We start from the raw sequence: 18,573 nt of genomic DNA on the forward strand, positions 1-18,573 counted from the left end.
GTTTAGTCCTGGTTTAGTCCTGGTTTAGACTCTTTAGACTGTTTAGTCCTGTTTAGACCTGGTTTAGACCTGGTTTAGTCCTGGTTTAGGTTTACCTGGTTTAGTCCTGGTTTTGGTTTAGACCTTTTAGACCTGGTTTTAGACCTGTTTTAGACCTGGTTTGGTTTAGTTTAGTCCTGGTTTAGTTTAGACCTGGTTTAGTCCTGGTTTAGTCCTGGTTTAGATTTGGTTTTAGACCTGGTTTAGACCTGGTTTAGACCTGGTTTTAGACCTGGTTTAGACCAGGTTTAGACCTGGTTTTAGACCTGTTTTAGACCTGGTTTAGTCCTGGTTTAGACCTGGTTTTAGACCTGTTTTAGACCAGGTTTAGAACTGGTTTGGATCTGGGTTTAGACCTGGTTTTAGTCCTAGTTTAGTCCTGGTCTAGACCTGGTTTAGTTTAGACCTGGTTTAGTGTCTGGCAATGAGTGGAATTACCATTAATTTTACTGTTTGAAAAGAAGTGGGACAAAGTGTCTCTTTATAAACTCAGACCCTCTAAAAGTAAAACTCATAATATTGATGTAAAACACTGACTTCCTGTACAGACTCATTACACCAACTGTACCCATCACCAATCCCCATGAACACATTTTTGTACAAGAAAAAGTGGAAGTAAAAAGGCTGGAGACCAACCGGACGTCTTCAGCAGCAGAAGTTTATTTAACATCAATAATCCGGCCCGGGGGGACTTGAAAAGTGAACATAGTGTGATGTCAAAAGTGAACACAGTGTGATCTTTGAGTGTTCAAGTCCCTCGGGGCTCGTATTATTGTTGGTAAATAAACTTCTCCTGCTTAAGACTCCAGTTGGTCTCCACTCTTTCTTGGACAAGCTGAAAACATTATACACAACTTTATATTTACTCAGTTTCTTTGCGACTGCTGAAATGAGAAGCTCTCTGGAATTTTAGTTTTGTAAAAGGAAGATCTCTGGAGAAAAACGGTGTTAGACCTCTGCTCTAGGCTTTGTCGTTTTGCAATCAGCCACGATCTCTGTCAGCTCAGATAAATATCACAATGAGTGCGTTTACATGCACATCAATAACCCGGTTATGATCGGGTTTTTTCAGTATCCCGGTTTCTTGATGGTGCATGTAAACGCAGTAACCCGGTTTCAGTAACCCGGTTATGGCAGTATCCCGGTTATTAGAAACCGGGTTACTGTAGCTGGTTTATTCCGATAGTAACCGGGATACTGTGGCATGTAAACGCAGTATCCCGGTTACTGCAACATAAAGTTGAGTCGCATGCGTCCAAAAGACACTTTCCAGCCTTTCACCACAACAGTAGTGACATAAATAAATTGACCAACATAAATAAAGTGACCAAACGAGTGAAATGACTGTAAAATAAAGAGCTGCGCTAAACCTGCACTCGTACAATCCTGCACTCGTACGACTGCACTCGTGTGACGCTGAAAAGCTAAAACATGAACTATCTCCTATACTCTATACGCACAGAACACACTTACCATCATCAGCACCTCTTCTGTCACAGAAATAACACACATAATCCACAGAGTCGTGTCATTTAGTCCAAAAGAAACTGATCACATCAGCGGCGCAAGGAGCGAGTTGTTTTTATCGCCGCTAACAGTTTATGCTAATTAGCCAAACGGTCTTAAGTTTCGTTTCTGTAAAACATAAACAAATGTGATCAGAGCTGAATTATCTGATCAAACGGGCTGATGTGTCTATAGTGTTTATGGTTTATATGTTGTAAAGTTGAGTTTATTTATGCAGAAGATTTTAATGAAGAATCTGCACAGTGGATTGTGGGAGATCTCGTAGCTCCTTAGCTTCTTATGCTAAAGGAGCTCACGGTTTGTATTTTTCCTGGTTTATGAAATTGATTTAAGTTAATTTTTGCGCCTGCGCATTTGTAAGATTATGTCAAGAAACCGGGATACTCCATTTGATCATGTACACGCGGATATGAGTGTCCCGGTTTCTCAGTGCGCATGTAAACACAGTAACACGAATACTGACATAACCGGGATATGGATAATAACCGGGTTATTGATGTGCATGTAAACGCACTCAATATATCAGAGGAAATGTCATTTGGCTCAGCCCTAAATACAATACCGTATTTTCCGCACTATTAGGCGTCATTAAATGGTCTATTTTCGAACTTTTTTCACAAATAAACCACGTGGGACTTTAAAGGAAACCCAACAGTGTGATGGGTGAGTGGTTTTGTTTGTTTGTTCGTTCACGGTGACTCTGGGACACGCTGGATTGTCGTCGTGTTCGCAGTGACTCGGTTGTTCAGTCGTGTCTAGAAGCGCACGTTGCTCTCGCCGCTTTTTCGGTTCGTTCGTCAGGGCAGTTTTGGTTCATAATCGAGTATAAAGCTCAGATAGTTTGTTTGGACATCGCAGGACTCCACACAGACGCATCAGCTGCATTCTCATGTTCGCAAGTTTCACTCTCTGTAAGTCCGTCACTATCGCTGTTTTCCACTTTATAATCAACTTCATCATCACTTTTGAAATCTATAAAAGTCACTTTCTCTAAACTTATCCATAAAATACGTCCGCTCCTCATTATTTCTAAAACTGTGCGCCGCGATCTTTCCATCGCTGTTGTTTCGTGTTGTGTTTTTTCCGGAAGCTACCATCGTCACTACTTCGATTAACTTCGGAAAAAATCGGCGAAAACATATCCTTGAATCCTATTGGTCAGTCTAGTGTGGGTTGTAGTGGCTCCACCTACCGCAGTCTCTGTTTAAATGTGAAAAACCGAGCCGTTTCTAAAGGTCGTCAAATCACGTCTTTAGTGAAACAGCGGAGGAGTCAAAACACGTCATTAAAGGTTGTATAGAGGATTTTTTTTTAAGGAAAGAGAAATCCAGCAACAGTCCTTTTTCAAATGTAGTGCAAGCGTGACACCACCTTCCTCCTCCACAGCCTCTAGAAATAATTTAGAGACCGACACCTCAGTTTTTAGACCCTTTGTCTGCTTCAGTCGCGCAGTCACTGAAAGGAATCTCCAAGAATCACCTCAGTTTGTCTTCGCTCCTTTTCTCCTTCTCTTCTTCTTTCAGCGACCTCAAAAACCGACTTTCTTTTGCGGCGAACTGGTCGTGGATTCTCGTCCAACATCGCAACAAACTTTATGCGAACTGCGAGAGAGCCACAATTAGAAAAAGCCTCTAAGAACCGCTGCATAGTTACCTTAGAAACGTAGGGAGTTTGATTGACAACCTGACAGCCAATAGAAAATGAGGCAGCCTCGTTTTCTATTGGCTGATGTTTATCTGGCCTCAACACGTCCACAGTTGATAGATTTTCTTTCTTTTTTTTTTTGGTCATCATAATTACAAGGCTGCTGCGTCTCTGTAATGGTATTTTAAACTTTCATTGACAATTTGAAACAAATAAAAAAATCCTCCATACAACCTTTAAGGAAAAACGGGGCTCGTCAAATGTCGTCTTCATGGGGAAAGAGTTCGTCTAATATCCCGGAAAATACAATACTTTAACAACAATAACACGCTTTGTTGAATAAGCCACAGATTCAGTATCATTGTTTATAATTGGAGGAGTTATGGAGGAATTACACAGTTCAAATATACATTAAAATCAAGAGCTAAATTGCATAAAGCCACATTTCCCTCGGCTAATGGGAAATAAATATTAGATTGTTAATGGAGGGAAGTAAACAGGAAGAGGCCGAGTTTACCGTGGTCCACAACCGAGCTGATTCTCCTGCTGTCGGAGGAACCGGTGGAGATCAGGTCGTCTCTGGAGCCCTGACGCCAAAACAGAAAAAAAGAAGGTTAGTGAGCTCCAATTATACATCGACTGTTCAGTAAAATAAAGCGACTGTTGATGTTTGAGGGTGAGTTTTAATCGTGTGGACATTTTCGTTTCAGTTTCGTTTTCAGGGATTTTAATTTGTTTTTGTAAAGTTGTGATTTGAGCTTTTAGACGGCTGAAAAAACAACTTGAACTACAGAAACAAACGAGAAGAAGCAGAGTTGAAAGAAAGAAAGTTAAAAAAAAATCTGGTAAAATCTCAAAAAGGATGTGGAATATACAGAGATATGATAAACAGGGAAGGACTGAGACCAGGACCAGGACTAGGACTGAGACCAGGACCAGACCGGAACTGAGACAGGGACTGAGACCGGGAATGAGACTGGTACCAGGCCAGTACCAGACCGGGACCAGACTGGGACTGAGACTGAGACCAGGCCAGGACCAGACTGGGACTGAGACCAGGACCAGACCGGGACTGAGACCAGGACCAGGACCAGACCGGGACCATACCAGGACCAGTTCGGGACTGAGACCAGAACCAGACCACGACCAGACTGGGACTGAGACTGAGACCAGGCCAGGACCAGACTGGGACTGAGACCAGGACCAGACAGGAACTGAGACCAAGATCAGACCGGAACTGAGACCGGGACCAGACTGGGACTGAGACAGGGACTGAGACCAGGACCAAACCGGGACCAGACCGGGACCAGCCCAGGACCAGAGCGGGACTCTGACCAGGACTGAGACCGGGACTGAGACCGGGACCAGACCGGGACCAGACCGGGACCAGACTGGGACTGAGACCAGGACTGAGACCGGGACCGAGACAAGGACTGAGACCGGTTTAGTCCGGGTTTAGTCCTGGTTTAGTTCTGGTTTAGTCCTGGTTTAGTTCTGGTTTAGTCCTGGTTTAGTCCCGGTTTAGTCCTGGTTTAGTCCTGGTTTAGTCCGGTTTAGTTAGTCCTGGTTTAGTCTGGTTTAGTCCTGGTTTAGTCCTGGTTTAATTTTTTTCCATTTTCCATTTAAACAAAAAATCGAAATCAGAAAAAAACAAATCATTATCTGTTTTTTCATTTTGGTTTTGGAGACGTTTTCCATTATTTTGGTTTTATTTTGAAAAACGAATGAATAATATAGATCGTTAAGCCAGCAAACAGTGAGAACACAGTGATCCGATCTTTTTTTCAGCGACGGTTTACCACAGAAATAACAGTAATTGATCAAATTAAGGCGTCCAACACGGTGGTCACGATCCCAAGCCCTATTCCAGTATGATCACGTCCCAGAGCTTAAAGGTTGTATAGAGGATTTTTTTAAGGGAAGGGAAATACAGCGACAGTCCTTGTGCGCGTTCAGAATTACTGTTGAAGTTTCCTGTCTAGAAGTAATAGACCGACGTCAGATTTCATCGCTGGACGAGATCTCCGAGAATCACCTCAGTTTGGCTTTGCTCCTTTTCCTCTTCTCTTCTTCTTTCAGCGACCTCAAAAACGGACTTTCTTTCGCGGCGAACCGGTCGTGGATTCTCGTCCGCCGTCGCGACAAACTTTGTGCGAAATGCGAGGAAGCGACAGTTCGAAAAAGCCTCTAAGAACCGCTGCGTAAACCACGTAATCCCCGCGCTCCGACGAGTCAGTTACACTAGGGAGTTTGATTGACAACCTAACAGCCAATAGAAAGTGAGGGAGCCTCGTTTTCTATTGGCTGATGTTTATCTGGCCTCAACACGTCCACAGTTGATAGATTTTAGTTCTTTTTTTTTTTGGTCATCATAATTACAAAGCTGCTGCGTCTCTGTAATGGTATTTTAATCTTTCACTGACAGTTTGAAACAAAAAAAAAAATCCTCCATACAACCTTTAAACTATGATGAACATGTGTGATCTAAGAATGAATAAAAAGTCAAAAGAGTGAGTCTTACGTTGAGTCCGGGGCTGGAGTTGTACGGCTGAGCTGAGAGCTGCTTCAGGTTCTGGTACAACAGCTCCACCAGCGGCAGGTACAGGAGACAGATCCTCGCCTGTTGGTTCTTTAAAACATTTACACTGATATTAGTTACGGAACAATAAATCATTAATATTTCCAAGTAGTATTACCCTAAAGAACTACCCTGGAACTTAAGTTTGGACTAGACCAGGACCAAAACAAGTCTACACAGGCCTAAACTGGACTCAAACCAGGACCAGGACTGTGTGATTAAATAATGACCATAAGTATTTCCATCAACATCCACTGTTCATCTACATCTCCAAAGCTCAAAACGCTCTGTTCCACCTTGTGATGTCATGAAGCGGTGGTTTTAAGGCTCACAGCTCCTTTTACCTTCAGTTCAGTGGAGATCGGCAATTCCAAGGAATGACATCACAAGGTGGAACGGAGTGTTTTCAGTTTGAGAGATTTTGTGTTATTTTAAGTTCAGACCGCGGCGTCAAAAACGTCCTAGACGCCTCAATTTGGACGCTTATGCATTTGAGTTTAGACGGCCCCAGTTCTTGTCTTAGACGCCGTGGAAGAACAGAAGAAAAATATTTGACATGCGTCCGTTGCCCTGGAAACAAGAGCTCGGTCCCGGTCTTTTCCCGAAGAGAGACTTTAGAGTTTTTATTACATAAAACTATCAGAGGAGGAGATTGGGTCGGCGACTGTGGCGTATATATATTCATACTCCCCTAATGACGCTAATCCAGTCCTGGTCCAGTCCTGGTCCAGTCCTGGTCCAGTCCTGGTCCAGTCCTGGTCCAGTCCTGGTCCAGTGTGGTCATACCGGCTTGTAAAAGCCTGATCCTGTCAGATCTCAGACGCTCAGCAGGCTGGGCCTGGGTAGTACTTGGATGGGAGACCAGTAGGAATTCCAGGTGCCACAGTGAGGCGCCAGTGGAGCCAGTGATGGTGGTGGTCAGAGGGGCCGATGGCGCAGATTGGCAGCCTCGCTTCCGTCAGTCTGCCCCAGGGCAGCTGTGGCTACAGTAGTAGTTTACCACCACTGAGTGTGGAGTGACTGAATAATGAACTGTAAAACACTTTGGGGAACTTGAAAGGTGCAATATAAATGCAATCAATCAATCAATCAGTCCTGGCGATCGGCTCGGTGATTTATATTTATTATATTATATTTATCTGATTGGTCGACGCGGCGCGTCTGACGCAAAAAGTTCAGCATTTTCAACTTCTGATGCTGACGGCGACGCCCTGGACGTGTGTCTTGAGCCTTGATGCCAGAACGTTCAAGACGCTGACACCGGAAGAGGCACCGCAAACCCGTAGGACGCGTCCACGTAGACTTTACATGTGAACTCAACGCCGCGGTCTGAACGGGCCTTTAAACGTGTGAATGAAATGTTTGACAAGCATTTACGTCGAGCATCTTGTTATTTATTACAGATCTTTTTTATTTAAACAATATCGTACGTACATTCTGGGATAAGATTCTGCTTTATGGACTGGTTTCAATATGATCGTTGATCAATTCAGCAACAAACCTTCAAAATGTGACAAGTCGTTCCTCACCTTGAAGGCGGTGTAGCGGTCGTCCATGGCGTGTTTGATGAGCAGGTTCTTCATCACGCTCACAGAAAGCTGCCGGACCTCGGGGGCCTGCTGCAGGGCCTCGGCCACCTCCCTCAGCAGCAGACCCACCAGGAAGTGATTTCTGCAGAACTCCTCCGTCAGGTTGTACTCCAGACTCTGCTCTACTGTGACATTCAGCGGGAAACAACGTCAGATCACGACGTTTTGACACTTTAAAATACAGTCAGTCTACTAAAACATTTACTAAAATACTTAAAACACGTGTAATTAAACTTATCACTATTCGCTCTGCAGATTTAGAGACACACTGGAAGTTAAAGATGAACTATGTAACTTTTCTGGTATCTGCTTGTACATGTCGTTGCTTGGTTTCTTGGAATGTTGCACAATATGGCATTAAACTCATTTGTCTAAAGGTCGTCACACACTACAGGATTTTTTTAAACGTGCGACAAAAAACGAAAACCACAGACACGAGGAGAATCTGATGAGATAAAAGAAGTTCTAAAAGAAGTAGTAGTTATAAAAAAACTTATAAAAGAAGTAGTAGTACTTATAAAAGAAGTTATAAAAGAAGTAGTAGTACTTATAAAAGAAGTAGTAGTAGAAGTACTTATAAAAGAAGTAGTAGTACTTATAAAAGAAGTAGTAGTACTTAAGAAGTTATAAAAGAAGTTATAAAAGAAGTAGTAGTACTTATAAAAGAAGTAGTAGTACTTATAAAAAGAAGTAGTAGTAGTACTTATAAAAGAAGTAGTAGTAGTATAGTACTTATAAAAGAAGTAGTAGTACTTATAAAAGACTTATAAAAGAAGTAGTAGTAGTAGTAGTAGTAGTAGTAGTAGTAGTAGTAGTAGTAGTAGTAGTAGTAGTAGTAGTACTACCACTTGTAGTACTACCACTTGTAGTAGTAGTAGTAGTAGTAGTAGTAGTAGTACTTGTAGTAGTAGTAGTAGTAGTTATAAAAGAAGTTGTAAAAGATTTAGTAGTAGTTAAAAAAAGAAGAAGTAGTAGTTATAATAGTAGTAGTAGTAGTAGTTATAAAGTAGTAGTAGTAGTAGTAGTAGTAGTAGTAGTAGTAGTAGTAGTAGTAGTAGTAGTAGTAGTAGTAGTTATAAAAGTACTACTAGTAGTAGTTATAAAAGTACTACTAGTAGTAGTAGTAGTTATAAAAGTAGTACTAGTAGTAGTAGTAGTAAAAGTAGTAAGTAGTAGTAGTAGTAGTAGTAGTTATAAAAGTAGTAGTAGTTATAAAAGTAGTAGTAGTAGTAGTAGTAGTAGTAGTAGTTATAAAAGTAGTAGTAGTAGTTATAAAAGTAGTACTACTAGTAGAAGTAGTAGTAGTAGTAGTAGTAGTAGTAGTAGTAGTAGTAGTAGTAGTAAAGTAGTAGTAGTAGTAGTAGTAGTAGTAGTACAAAAGTAGTACTACTACTAGTAGTAGTAGTAGTAGTAGTAGTAGTAGTAGTAGTAGTAGTAGTAGTAGTAGTAGTAGTAGTAGTAGTAGTAGTAGTAGTAGTAGTAGTAGTAGTAGTAGTAGTAGTAGTAGTAGTAGTAGTAGTAGTAGTAGTAGTATAGTAGTAGTAGTAGTAGTAGTAGTAGTAGTAGTAGTAGTAGTAGTAGTAGTAGTAGTAGTAGTAGTAGTAGTAGTAGTAGTAGTAGTAGTAGTAGTAGTAGTAGTAGTAGTAATAGTTTACCATTTCCATGACTTAAACTGAGATGTCAAACTGAACCAGGACTAAACTGTTTTCAGCCCTGGTCTAAGTCCTGATCTAAGTCCTGATCTCAGTCCTGATCTCAGTCCTGATCTCGGTCCTGATCTCAGTCCTGATCTCGGTCCCGGTTTGGTCCCGGACCTGCTTTGGTCCAACATCACAGTTTAAGTCACGTAAACGGGAAACGGTCGTTATCCGTTTTTTTTTCCATTTTTCATTTAAACACAAAATCGAAAACTGAAAAAAAACGAACCATTATCTGTTTTTTTTTTATTTATTTTTTTTTTTTCATTTTAGTTTTAGAGACAAATAATGAAGAAAATTGTCGTTTTTTTTTTTTTTTTTTTCATTTTCTTATTTTTGGTTTTACATCGAAAAACGAACGAACGAACGACACACGGATTTTAAACGCTCACATACTGCGGAACATTCCAGACAAAGCAAATACGCTTCCGTCTAGACAAGCCGTCGACAAAAAAAATTTAAAATAAAAAAAAAAAAAACACCAGAAAATTTGCATAGTTCAACTTTAAACTAATAATCCAAGACGAGGCGCTTGGATGCTCCAGGTGCAGGTGACAGGTGCAGACTTGTATTCGATGGAAAATGCCAGATGAATATGTCTTTACACATAATAAAATAATAATAATAACAACAAACATCGTAATTTCATATCCTAAATTAAACGAGACGTGCTGATGGAAACATGGAGGAAATTGTTGTTTGCTGTTCCAACACGTCGGCGAGTAAAACTGACAGACGACGATCATAATCAAAACACTGACGGCAATTTGGAATCAACCGGGAGTGACTTTAAAACTGTAACGTGTTGTTTATTTATGACGTGTTTCTGTCGTTTCAAAATCATTTTTTTACATTATAATATTACTGTGTTTAAAATGTGAAATATGACACGATTATTGGATTAATTTTTAATTTACTGTCACCGAAATAAGTGCGAAGATGCTGAACTTTTGCGGCGTATACGGACTGAACCAGGACTAAACCAGGACTAAACCAGGACTAAATCAGGACTGAACCGAGGACTAAACCAGGACTAAATCAGGACTGAACCGAGGACTAAATCAGGACTGAACCGAGGACTAAATCAGAGCTGAACCAGGACTAAACCAGGACTAAACCGGGACTAAACCAGGTCTAAACCAGGACTAAACCAGGACTAAACCAGGACTAAATCCAGGACTAAACCAGGACTAGGACTAATCAGGACTAAACCAGGATAAACCAATACTAAACCAGGACTAAACCAGGACTAAACCAGGACTTAAACCAGGACTAAACCAAGACTAAACCAGGACTAAATCAGGACTAAACCAGAAATGAACCAGGACTAAACCAGGACTTAACTAGGACTAACCAGGACTGAACCAGGACTAAACAGGACTAAACCAGGACTAAACCAGGACTAAACCAGGACTGAACCAGGACTGAACCAGGACTAAACCAGGACTAAACAAGGACTAAACCAGGACTAAATCAGGACTAAACCAGGACTAAACTAAACCTAACCAGGACTGAACCAGGACTGAAACCGAGGACTAAAACCAGGACTAAACCAGGACTAAACCAGGACTAAACCAGGACTAAACCAGGACTGAACCAGGACTAAACTAAACCAGGACTAAATCAGGACTAAACCAGGACTAAACCAGGACTGAAACCAGGACTAAACCAGGACTAACCAGGACTAACCAGGACTGAAAACTGAACCAGGACTAAACCAGGACTAAACCAGGACTAAACCAGGACTAACTGAACCAGGACTAAACAGGACTAAACCAGGACTAAACCAGAACTAACCAGGACTAAACCAGGACTAAACCAGGAAAACCAGGAAAACCAGGACTTAAACAGGACTAAACCAGGACTAAACCAACCAGGACTAAACCAGGACTAAACCGGACTAAACCAGGACTAAACCAGGACTAAACCAGGACTAAACCAGGACTAAACCAGGACTAAACCAGGACTGAACCAGGACGCGCGTTACTCACATTTGTACACAGTAAAATAATACAGTTTTTTCCCTGTAACGCCACATTACTGCAAAAAAACAACACATTACAGTAATTTGTTACTTTTATAACACGTTACTCCAACACTGAGCGTAATGACACACATCCCGTCGTCTAAAATCACACGGACGGGAGAAGGAACGACCCCAGAGACTTAAACCAGTGAGGAAAACAAGAGATTTATTTATTTATAGTTTAAGTTTCTACTTCCTGTAAGAGTGTTTGGAAACAGGAAGTCCCCGAAAGCCAAGCGTTTAAAAAAAAGTCCATTTGACAGAGAGTTAGTGCAAAAGTTTCAGACCCGGGATTCAAATCCAGACCGTTTTCCGATATTGGAGGAATTGATTATTGTCAAACTTCATGGAAAACTCATCGTCATAATAACAATTTTAATTTAGCGACAACTGTAAACACCATTAAAGAGAATCTGTGTGTCGTTTGTTCATTCGTTTTTCAAAATAAAACTAAAAATAAGAAAAACAAAATGATTTCTTCCAAAACTCCAAAAAAAAAAAAAAAAAAACAGATAATGATTTTTTTTTTTTTTTTTTCAGTTTTTGATTTTGTGTTTAAATGAAAAAGGGAAAAAACGAATCACGGACTGAACCAGGACTGAACCAGGACTAAACCAGGACTGAACCAGGACTCAGGACTCAGGACTGAACCAGGTCTCAGGTCTGAACGGTCTCAGTCCCGGTCTCAGTCTTGGTCTGGTCGTGGTCTCAGTCATAAACCAGGACTGAACCAGGAGTATCAGGACTGGACCAGACCGGAACTCAGACCGGGACTGAGACTGAGACTGAGACTGAGACTGGGACTCAGACCGAAACTGAGATTGGGACCAGACCAGGACTGAGATCAGTTTAGACCTGGTTTAGACCCTGTTTTAGACCCTGGTTTAGACCTGTTTTAGACCCTGGTTTAGACCTGTTTTAGACCTGGTTTTAGACCCTGTTTTAGACCCTGGTTTAGACCTGTTTTAGACCTGGTTTTAGACCTGTTTTAGACCTGTTTAGACCTGTTTAGACCCTGTTTTAGACCTGTTTTAGACCTGGTTTAGACCCTGTTTTAGACCCTGTTTAGACCTGGTTTTAGACCTGGTTTAGACCTGGTTTAGACCCTGTTTTAGACCTGTTTTAGACCTGGTTTAGACCTGTTTTAGACCTGTTTTAGACCTGTTTTAGACCTGTTTTAGTTTTTAGACCTGGTTTAGACCCTGTTTTAGACCTGTTTAGACCTGTTTTAGACCTGGTTTTAGACCTGTTTTAGACCTGTTTTTTTAGACCTGTTTTAGACCTGGTTTAGACCTGTTTTGTTTAGACCTGTTTTAGACCTGTTTAGACCTGTTTTAGACCTGGTTTACCCTGTTTTAGACCTGGTTTATGCCTGTTTTAGACCTGGTTTAGACCCTGTTTTAGACCTGTTTTAGACCTGTTTTAGACCTGTTTTAGACCTGGTTTAGTCCTGTTTTAGTCCTGGTTCGGCATCGCAGTTTAAATCACGCAAACGGGAAACGATCATCATCCGTTTTTTCATTTTAGTTTTGGAGACAAATCATGAAGAAAATCGTTGTTTTTTTTCATTTTCTTATTTTGGTTTTATTTTGAAAAACCGAGTGACCGAACGACACACAGACTGGGCTCAAACACTTCTTCCCGGCGCTTGTATTTTGGCTGTAAAGTTGGTGACGTGGGTCTAAACGCCGGGTCTGACGGTCGTGAGCTGCAGCCTCGTTCAGAGCGTCCAGAGAATGAGCGGAGGTTAGTGGAGTGGACAGGACAGGACAGGTGCACAGGTGTCAGGACTGGACCAGACCGGAACTCAGACCGGGACTGAGACTGAGACTGAGACTGGAACTGAGATCGGGACCAGACCAGGACTGAGACCAGTTTAGACCTGTTTAAGACCCTGGTTTAGATCTGTTTTAGACTTGGTTTAGACCTGGTTTAGACCTGTTTTAGACCCTGGTTTAGATCTGTTTTAGACCTGGTTTAGACCTGTTTTAGACCTGTTTTAGACCTGGTTTAGACCTGTTTAGACCCTGGTTTAGATCTGTTTTAGACCCTGGTTTAGACCTGTTTTAGACCCTGGTTTAGATCTGTTTTAGACCCTGGTTTAGACCGGTTTTAGACCCTGGTTTAGACCTGTTTTAGACCTGTTTTAGACCTGGTTTAGACTGTTTTAGACCCTGGTTTAGATCTGTTTTAGACCCTGGTTTAGATCTGTTTTAGACCCTGGTTTAGATCTGTTTTAGACCCTGGTTTAGACCTGTTTTAGACCCTGGTTTAGACCTGTTTTAGACCTGGTTTAGACCTGGTTTAGACCTGTTTTAGACCCTGTTTTAGACCTGTTTTAGACCCTGGTTTAGACCTGTTTTAGACCTGTTTTAGACCTGGTTTAGACCTGTTTTAGACCCTGTTTAGATTTTTTAGACCTGGTTTAGATCTGTTTTAGACCTGGTTTAGACTGTTTTAGACCTGGTTTAGACTGTTTTAGACTGGTTTAGTTTTAGACCTGGTTTTAGAAGACCTGTTTTGTTTAGACCTGTTTACCTGTTTTAGACCTGGTTTAGACCTGTTTTAGACCTGTTTTAGACCTGGTTTAGACCCTGGTTTAGACCTGTTTTAGACCTGGTTTAACCTGTTTCAGTCTGGTTTAGACCTGTTTTAGACCCTGTTTTAGACGACCTTTTACTGTTTAGGTTTACCTGCCTGTTTAGACTTTTTACGTTTAGACCTGTTTTAGACCTGGTTTAGTCCTGTTTTAGACTGAGTCCTGTTTTAGTCTGTTCATCGCAGTTTAAATCACGCAAACGGGAAACGATCATCATCCGTTTTTTCATTTTAGTTTTGGAGACAAATCATGAAGAAAATCGTTGTTTTTTTTCATTTTCTTATTTTGGTTTTATTTTGAAAAACCAAGTGACCGAACGACACACAGACTGGGCTCAAACACTTCTTCCCGGCGCTTGTATTTTGGCTGTAAAGTTGGTGACGTGGGTCTAAACGCCGGGTCTGACGGTCGTGAGCTGCAGCCTCGTTCAGAGCGTCCAGAGAATGAGCGGAGGTTAGTGGAGTGGACAGGACAGGACAGGTGCACAGGTGTCAGGACTGGACCAGACCGGAACTCAGACCGGGACTGAGACTGAGACTCAGACTCAGACTCAGACTGGAACTGAGATCGGGACCAGACCAGGACTGAGACCAGTTTAGACCTGTTTAAGACCCTGGTTTAGACCTGTTTTAGACCTGGTTTAGATCTGTTTTAGACCCTGGTTTAGACCAAGTTTAGACCTGGTTTAGACCTGTTTTAGACCTGTTTTAGACCTGGTTTAGACCTGGTTTAGACCCTGGTTTAGACTGTTTTAGACCCTGGTTTAGAGACCCTTTTAGACTTTAGACCTGTTTAGACCTTTAGACCTGGTTTAGACCTGTTTAGACCTGTTTTAGACTGGTTTAGACCTGTTTTAGACCTGTTTAGACCTGTTTAGAAGACCTGGTTTAGACTGGTTTTAGACCTGGTTTTAGACCTGTTTTAGACCTGTTTTAGACCTGGTTTAAGACCTGTTTTAGACCTGGTTTAGACTTTTTTAGACCTGGTTTAGACCTGTTTTAGACCTGTTTTAGACCTGGTTTAGACCTGTTTTAGACCTGGTTTAGACAGACCTGTTTAGTGTTAGACCCTGTTTAGACTGTTTTAGACCCTGTTTTAGACTGGTTTAGCTGTTTTAGACCTGTTTAGACTGTTTTAGACCTGTTGTTTAGACCTTTTTAGACCCTGGTTTAGACAGAGACCCTGGTTTTAGACTGTTTTAGACCTGGTTTAGATCTGTTTTAGACCCTGGTTTAGACCTGTTTTAGACCTGGTTTAGACTTTTTAGACCTGGTTTAGAGACCCTGTTTTACCTGTTTTTAGACCTGGTTTAGACCCTGTTTTAGACCTGTTTTAGACCTGGTTTACTGGTTTAGACCTGTTTAGCCCTGTTTAGACCTGTTAGACCTGTTTAGACCCTGTTTCAGTCCTGGTTTAGACCTGTTTTAGACCCTGTTTTAGACACTGTTTTAGACCTGGTTTAGACCTGGTTTACGCCTGTTTTAGACCTGGTTTATGCCTGTTTTAGACCTGGTTTAGACCTGGTTTAGACCTGTTTTAGACCTGTTTAGACCTGTTTAGTCCTGTTTTAGTCCTGTTTTAGTCCTGGTTCGGCATCGCAGTTTAAATCACGCAAACGGGAAACGATCATCATCCGTTTTTTCATTTTAGTTTTGGAGACAAATCATGAAGAAAATCGTTGTTTTTTTCATTTTCTTATTTTGGTTTTATTTTGAAAAACCAAGTGACCGAACGACACACAGAGCGGAGGTTAGTGGAGTGGACAGGACAGGACAGGTGCACAGGTGCAGGTGCAGATGGTGCGTGGACGCGTCACCTACCTACTGGCCCAAAAAGCTCCGTCGCATATGGAATTAAATCTGACCAGAGAACAGGCAGAACACAAAAAAAAACAAAAAAAAAAACAAGGAGGAGGGGTAAAAACAAAGCAACTGGGAGGATCACTTGACATAATGCAAACATGCAGCATTTTTCACACGTGTTTCAGTGGGTTTCGTGAGGCGTGTTTGGTCAAATCGGTGACAGAAGAAGTGTTGGAGCAGCTCTGAGTGTGAAGAATACTGGTTAATAAAGGTCTGCTGTGATGGACGGGGTCAGGATGGTGAGTTATTCGTGTGGCTGGAAGCGTGAGGTGTTTTTTAAAGTGCAGATGACAGATTTTTATTATTCTCTAATTTTTACTTTGTGGAGTGGGTCGGTACCGGTGGCAGTTTGTAAAAAAATAAATAAAAATCTTTAAATGTACAGCTGAGTTCTGACAGAAATCCCTCCATCTGTGTCATAAATACACAAATTTAACTTCTTGGGTTCTTTTTAAAGACAATGCAGTAAAGTGTGTTTACCTTGTTGACATGTTTCGGCTGTTAGCTGCAAGCATCATCAGAACTGTCCCCGGTGTTGGTGGTGACGTGTCGTATCTCAGCTGTCGTTACTTCCTGTGGGCGTGGTCAGACCTGATGGACCTGCAGGTCGCTCAGACTGACCACGCCTCCCGTCGCCCGGTGTCTCTGGAGGAGGGTGTCCCAGGTGTGTGAAAGGAGGAACGCGCCGTCATCACGGTTAACGCTGTCCGTGCCTCGTTTCCTGATTTCACCGTCCTCCTTGATCCAGCGTTTGAACTTGTTGTTTTCCGATCCAATGTCCCGATCCAGAATGTGGTTGTTCCTTTTACAGTGTCTGATATGGAGGATTTTAGGTTTTCCTGTTCTGCTTTGTCTTTTTGTTCTGGTGAGTCTCCCTGACGTTTCCTTTTCGCATTCCTTTTGGTGTTCCTTTTTTCGGATGTGAAATGCCCGGCCTGTTTCCCCTATGTGTGATTTATTGCATGATTTGCATTGGATTTCGTAGATGGCGTCGCATTTTTGTTCTTGTGGGATTTTGTTGAGTTGTTGGTGGAGTTTTGTGTCTGGTTTTACTCCGGTGCTTCTGTTGTGTTTTTTCATGGCTCTGGATGGGTTTGGTTATTCCTCTGATGTTCGGTAGTGTGACTATGTTGTTACTTCCTGGACCTGGCAGGTCGCTCAGACTGACCACGCCTACAGGAAGTAACAACAGCCGAGATACGACACGTCACCGCCAACACCGGTGACACTTCTGAAGATGCAGCAGCAGCCGAAACATGTCAACAAGGTAAACACACTTTACTGTATTGTCTTTAAAAAGAACCTAAGACGTTAAAGTAGATAAGAAGACAAAAAGAACATCATTGGCTTAACACAAAATTCCTTCCAAAAATGCAATAAAATAGTGTTATCGAGATGCAGCAGCCTTGTAATTACGATGAACAAACCAAAACAAAAAAAAGAAAGAACGAAAATCCATCAACTGTGGACGTGGCGATTTCGTAATTTATCAGATTCAGAAAACTTTATTGATCCCATAAGGCAATTCATCAGCAGCATCTCAGCGCAAACACACCAAAAACACAAACAAACGCAAACTGTGTCAGTCCATCGCCGTCCACCAGTGCAACTCAAAATAAAAAACAAATTACAGTGTAAAACTTTCATAAAACTGCACCCTTAGAATTTAACAATTTAATAGCACAGGGCACAAAAGAATTAGAAAACTAACGCCATGAAGGCATCAGGATAAAATCAGGAGCCAGAGGATGGAGGAGCTGAGCCAGGAGACCCTTGGCCACAGGTGTCAAACATACGGTCCGGGGGCCAGATCCGGCCCTCCAAGACCTTTAATCTGGCCCTCGGCTGATTTTCTACTAAAATATTTTAATTATATTTTCTATTAAAATCTTGTTAATTTTCTGTGGTGTTTATCACAGCAGCGTCTCCAGCGTCTCTGTACGTGGCCCCTCCCACCAGAGCAGCACAAATGAAGACTTGTCTCTTTCCAAACGCTCTTAAAGGACGATCGTTTTGACTGTTGACCGTGACACCCTCATCAGAAAAATGTCCAACATGAGAAAAGTGGAGAATTTTACAAGAAAAATGGACTTATTCCTATTTACATACAAGTTATTTTTAAAATGTTGTGTTGAAATTGTATTTTTCTTAAAGTTTCAGGTTGTTCATAATATTATAATATTTTGTAGAAGAAAGAGTTCATCAATTAAAAAAGATTTCTGTAATAGATTTGTGTTTCTCTGCACAAATATTTGAACTTATTGTTATTTTTTGGGGTTTATATGACATGAGTTTTCTGATCCGGACACTTTGGGATCAAAGTCGGTTGGATACGACCCCCGGAACAAAATGAGTTTGACACTCCTGCCCTTGGCTTTGCTCAGCACCTGCTCCTCCCCCACAGAGTGCAGCTCCCTCAGTTTGACCCCTGTGATTTTCGAGCAGGTTTTAACAATGTTCTGAAGTTTGTTTTTATCCTTCACAGACAAGGATTCAAACCAGCAAATAAAAGAAAAAAGTAAGAAGACTTTCGATAAACTCGGATCGGGTGTTAGGTTGTCAGTCAAACTCCCAACGTTTCTAGAGTAACTGATTTACCGGCGTGCTTGTATCACGAGGTTTCTGTGCACCGTTTACTCGACCGACGCAGCGGTTCTGAGCGGCTTTTTCGAACTGTGGCTTCCTCGAAGTTCGCACAAAGTTTGTCGCGACGTCGGACGAGAATCCACGACCAGTTCGCCGCAAAAGAAAGTCAGTTTTTGAGGTCGCTGAAAGAAGAAGAGAAGGGGAAAAGGAGCGAAGCCAAACTGAGGTGATTCGTGGAGATTCCTTCCAGCGATGGCGCGACTGAAGCAGACGAAAGATCTCAGGAAGGACACGTCGGTCACTAAAATTACTTCTGGACAGGAAACTTCAACAGTAATTCTTTCAGCGATTCTGAACGTGCAGCTTTATGCATTTTAACACGTTTTATTTACATTCTTCCATTTTTGTCCGTTTATCCGGGGCCGG

General features: G+C 41.7%; 1 protein-coding gene and 1 pseudogene across 4 annotated transcripts in view; one reads left to right on the forward strand and one right to left on the reverse strand.

Moving 5' to 3' along the window:
• Positions 1–18,573, reverse strand: part of dock11 (dedicator of cytokinesis 11) — a 208,025-nt gene that overhangs the window by 65,935 nt on the left and 123,517 nt on the right. The window contains exons 31-34 of one of the 4 annotated variants that reach the window (XM_055156685.1): positions 15,520–15,558; positions 7,318–7,499; positions 5,732–5,839; positions 3,728–3,797 (exon numbers count right to left, since the gene is read on the reverse strand). In XM_055156685.1, coding sequence (XP_055012660.1) covers positions 3,728–3,797; positions 5,732–5,839; positions 7,318–7,499; positions 15,520–15,558 — 399 coding nt within the window. Of the gene's footprint in view, positions 1–3,727; positions 3,798–5,731; positions 5,840–7,317; positions 7,503–15,519; positions 15,559–18,573 lie in introns of all 4 variants that reach the window. The other 3 variants (XM_055156683.1, XM_055156687.1, XM_055156686.1) reach the window with 3 other exon arrangements.
• Positions 6,561–6,677, forward strand: LOC129409914 (5S ribosomal RNA; annotated as a pseudogene).

The sequence above is a fragment of the Boleophthalmus pectinirostris genome, unplaced genomic scaffold (genome assembly GCF_026225935.1).
Source record: "Boleophthalmus pectinirostris isolate CB_2022bp ecotype Guang Dong unplaced genomic scaffold, ASM2622593v1 HiC_scaffold_20, whole genome shotgun sequence".
Classification (NCBI taxonomy): Eukaryota; Metazoa; Chordata; class Actinopteri; order Gobiiformes; family Gobiidae; genus Boleophthalmus; species Boleophthalmus pectinirostris.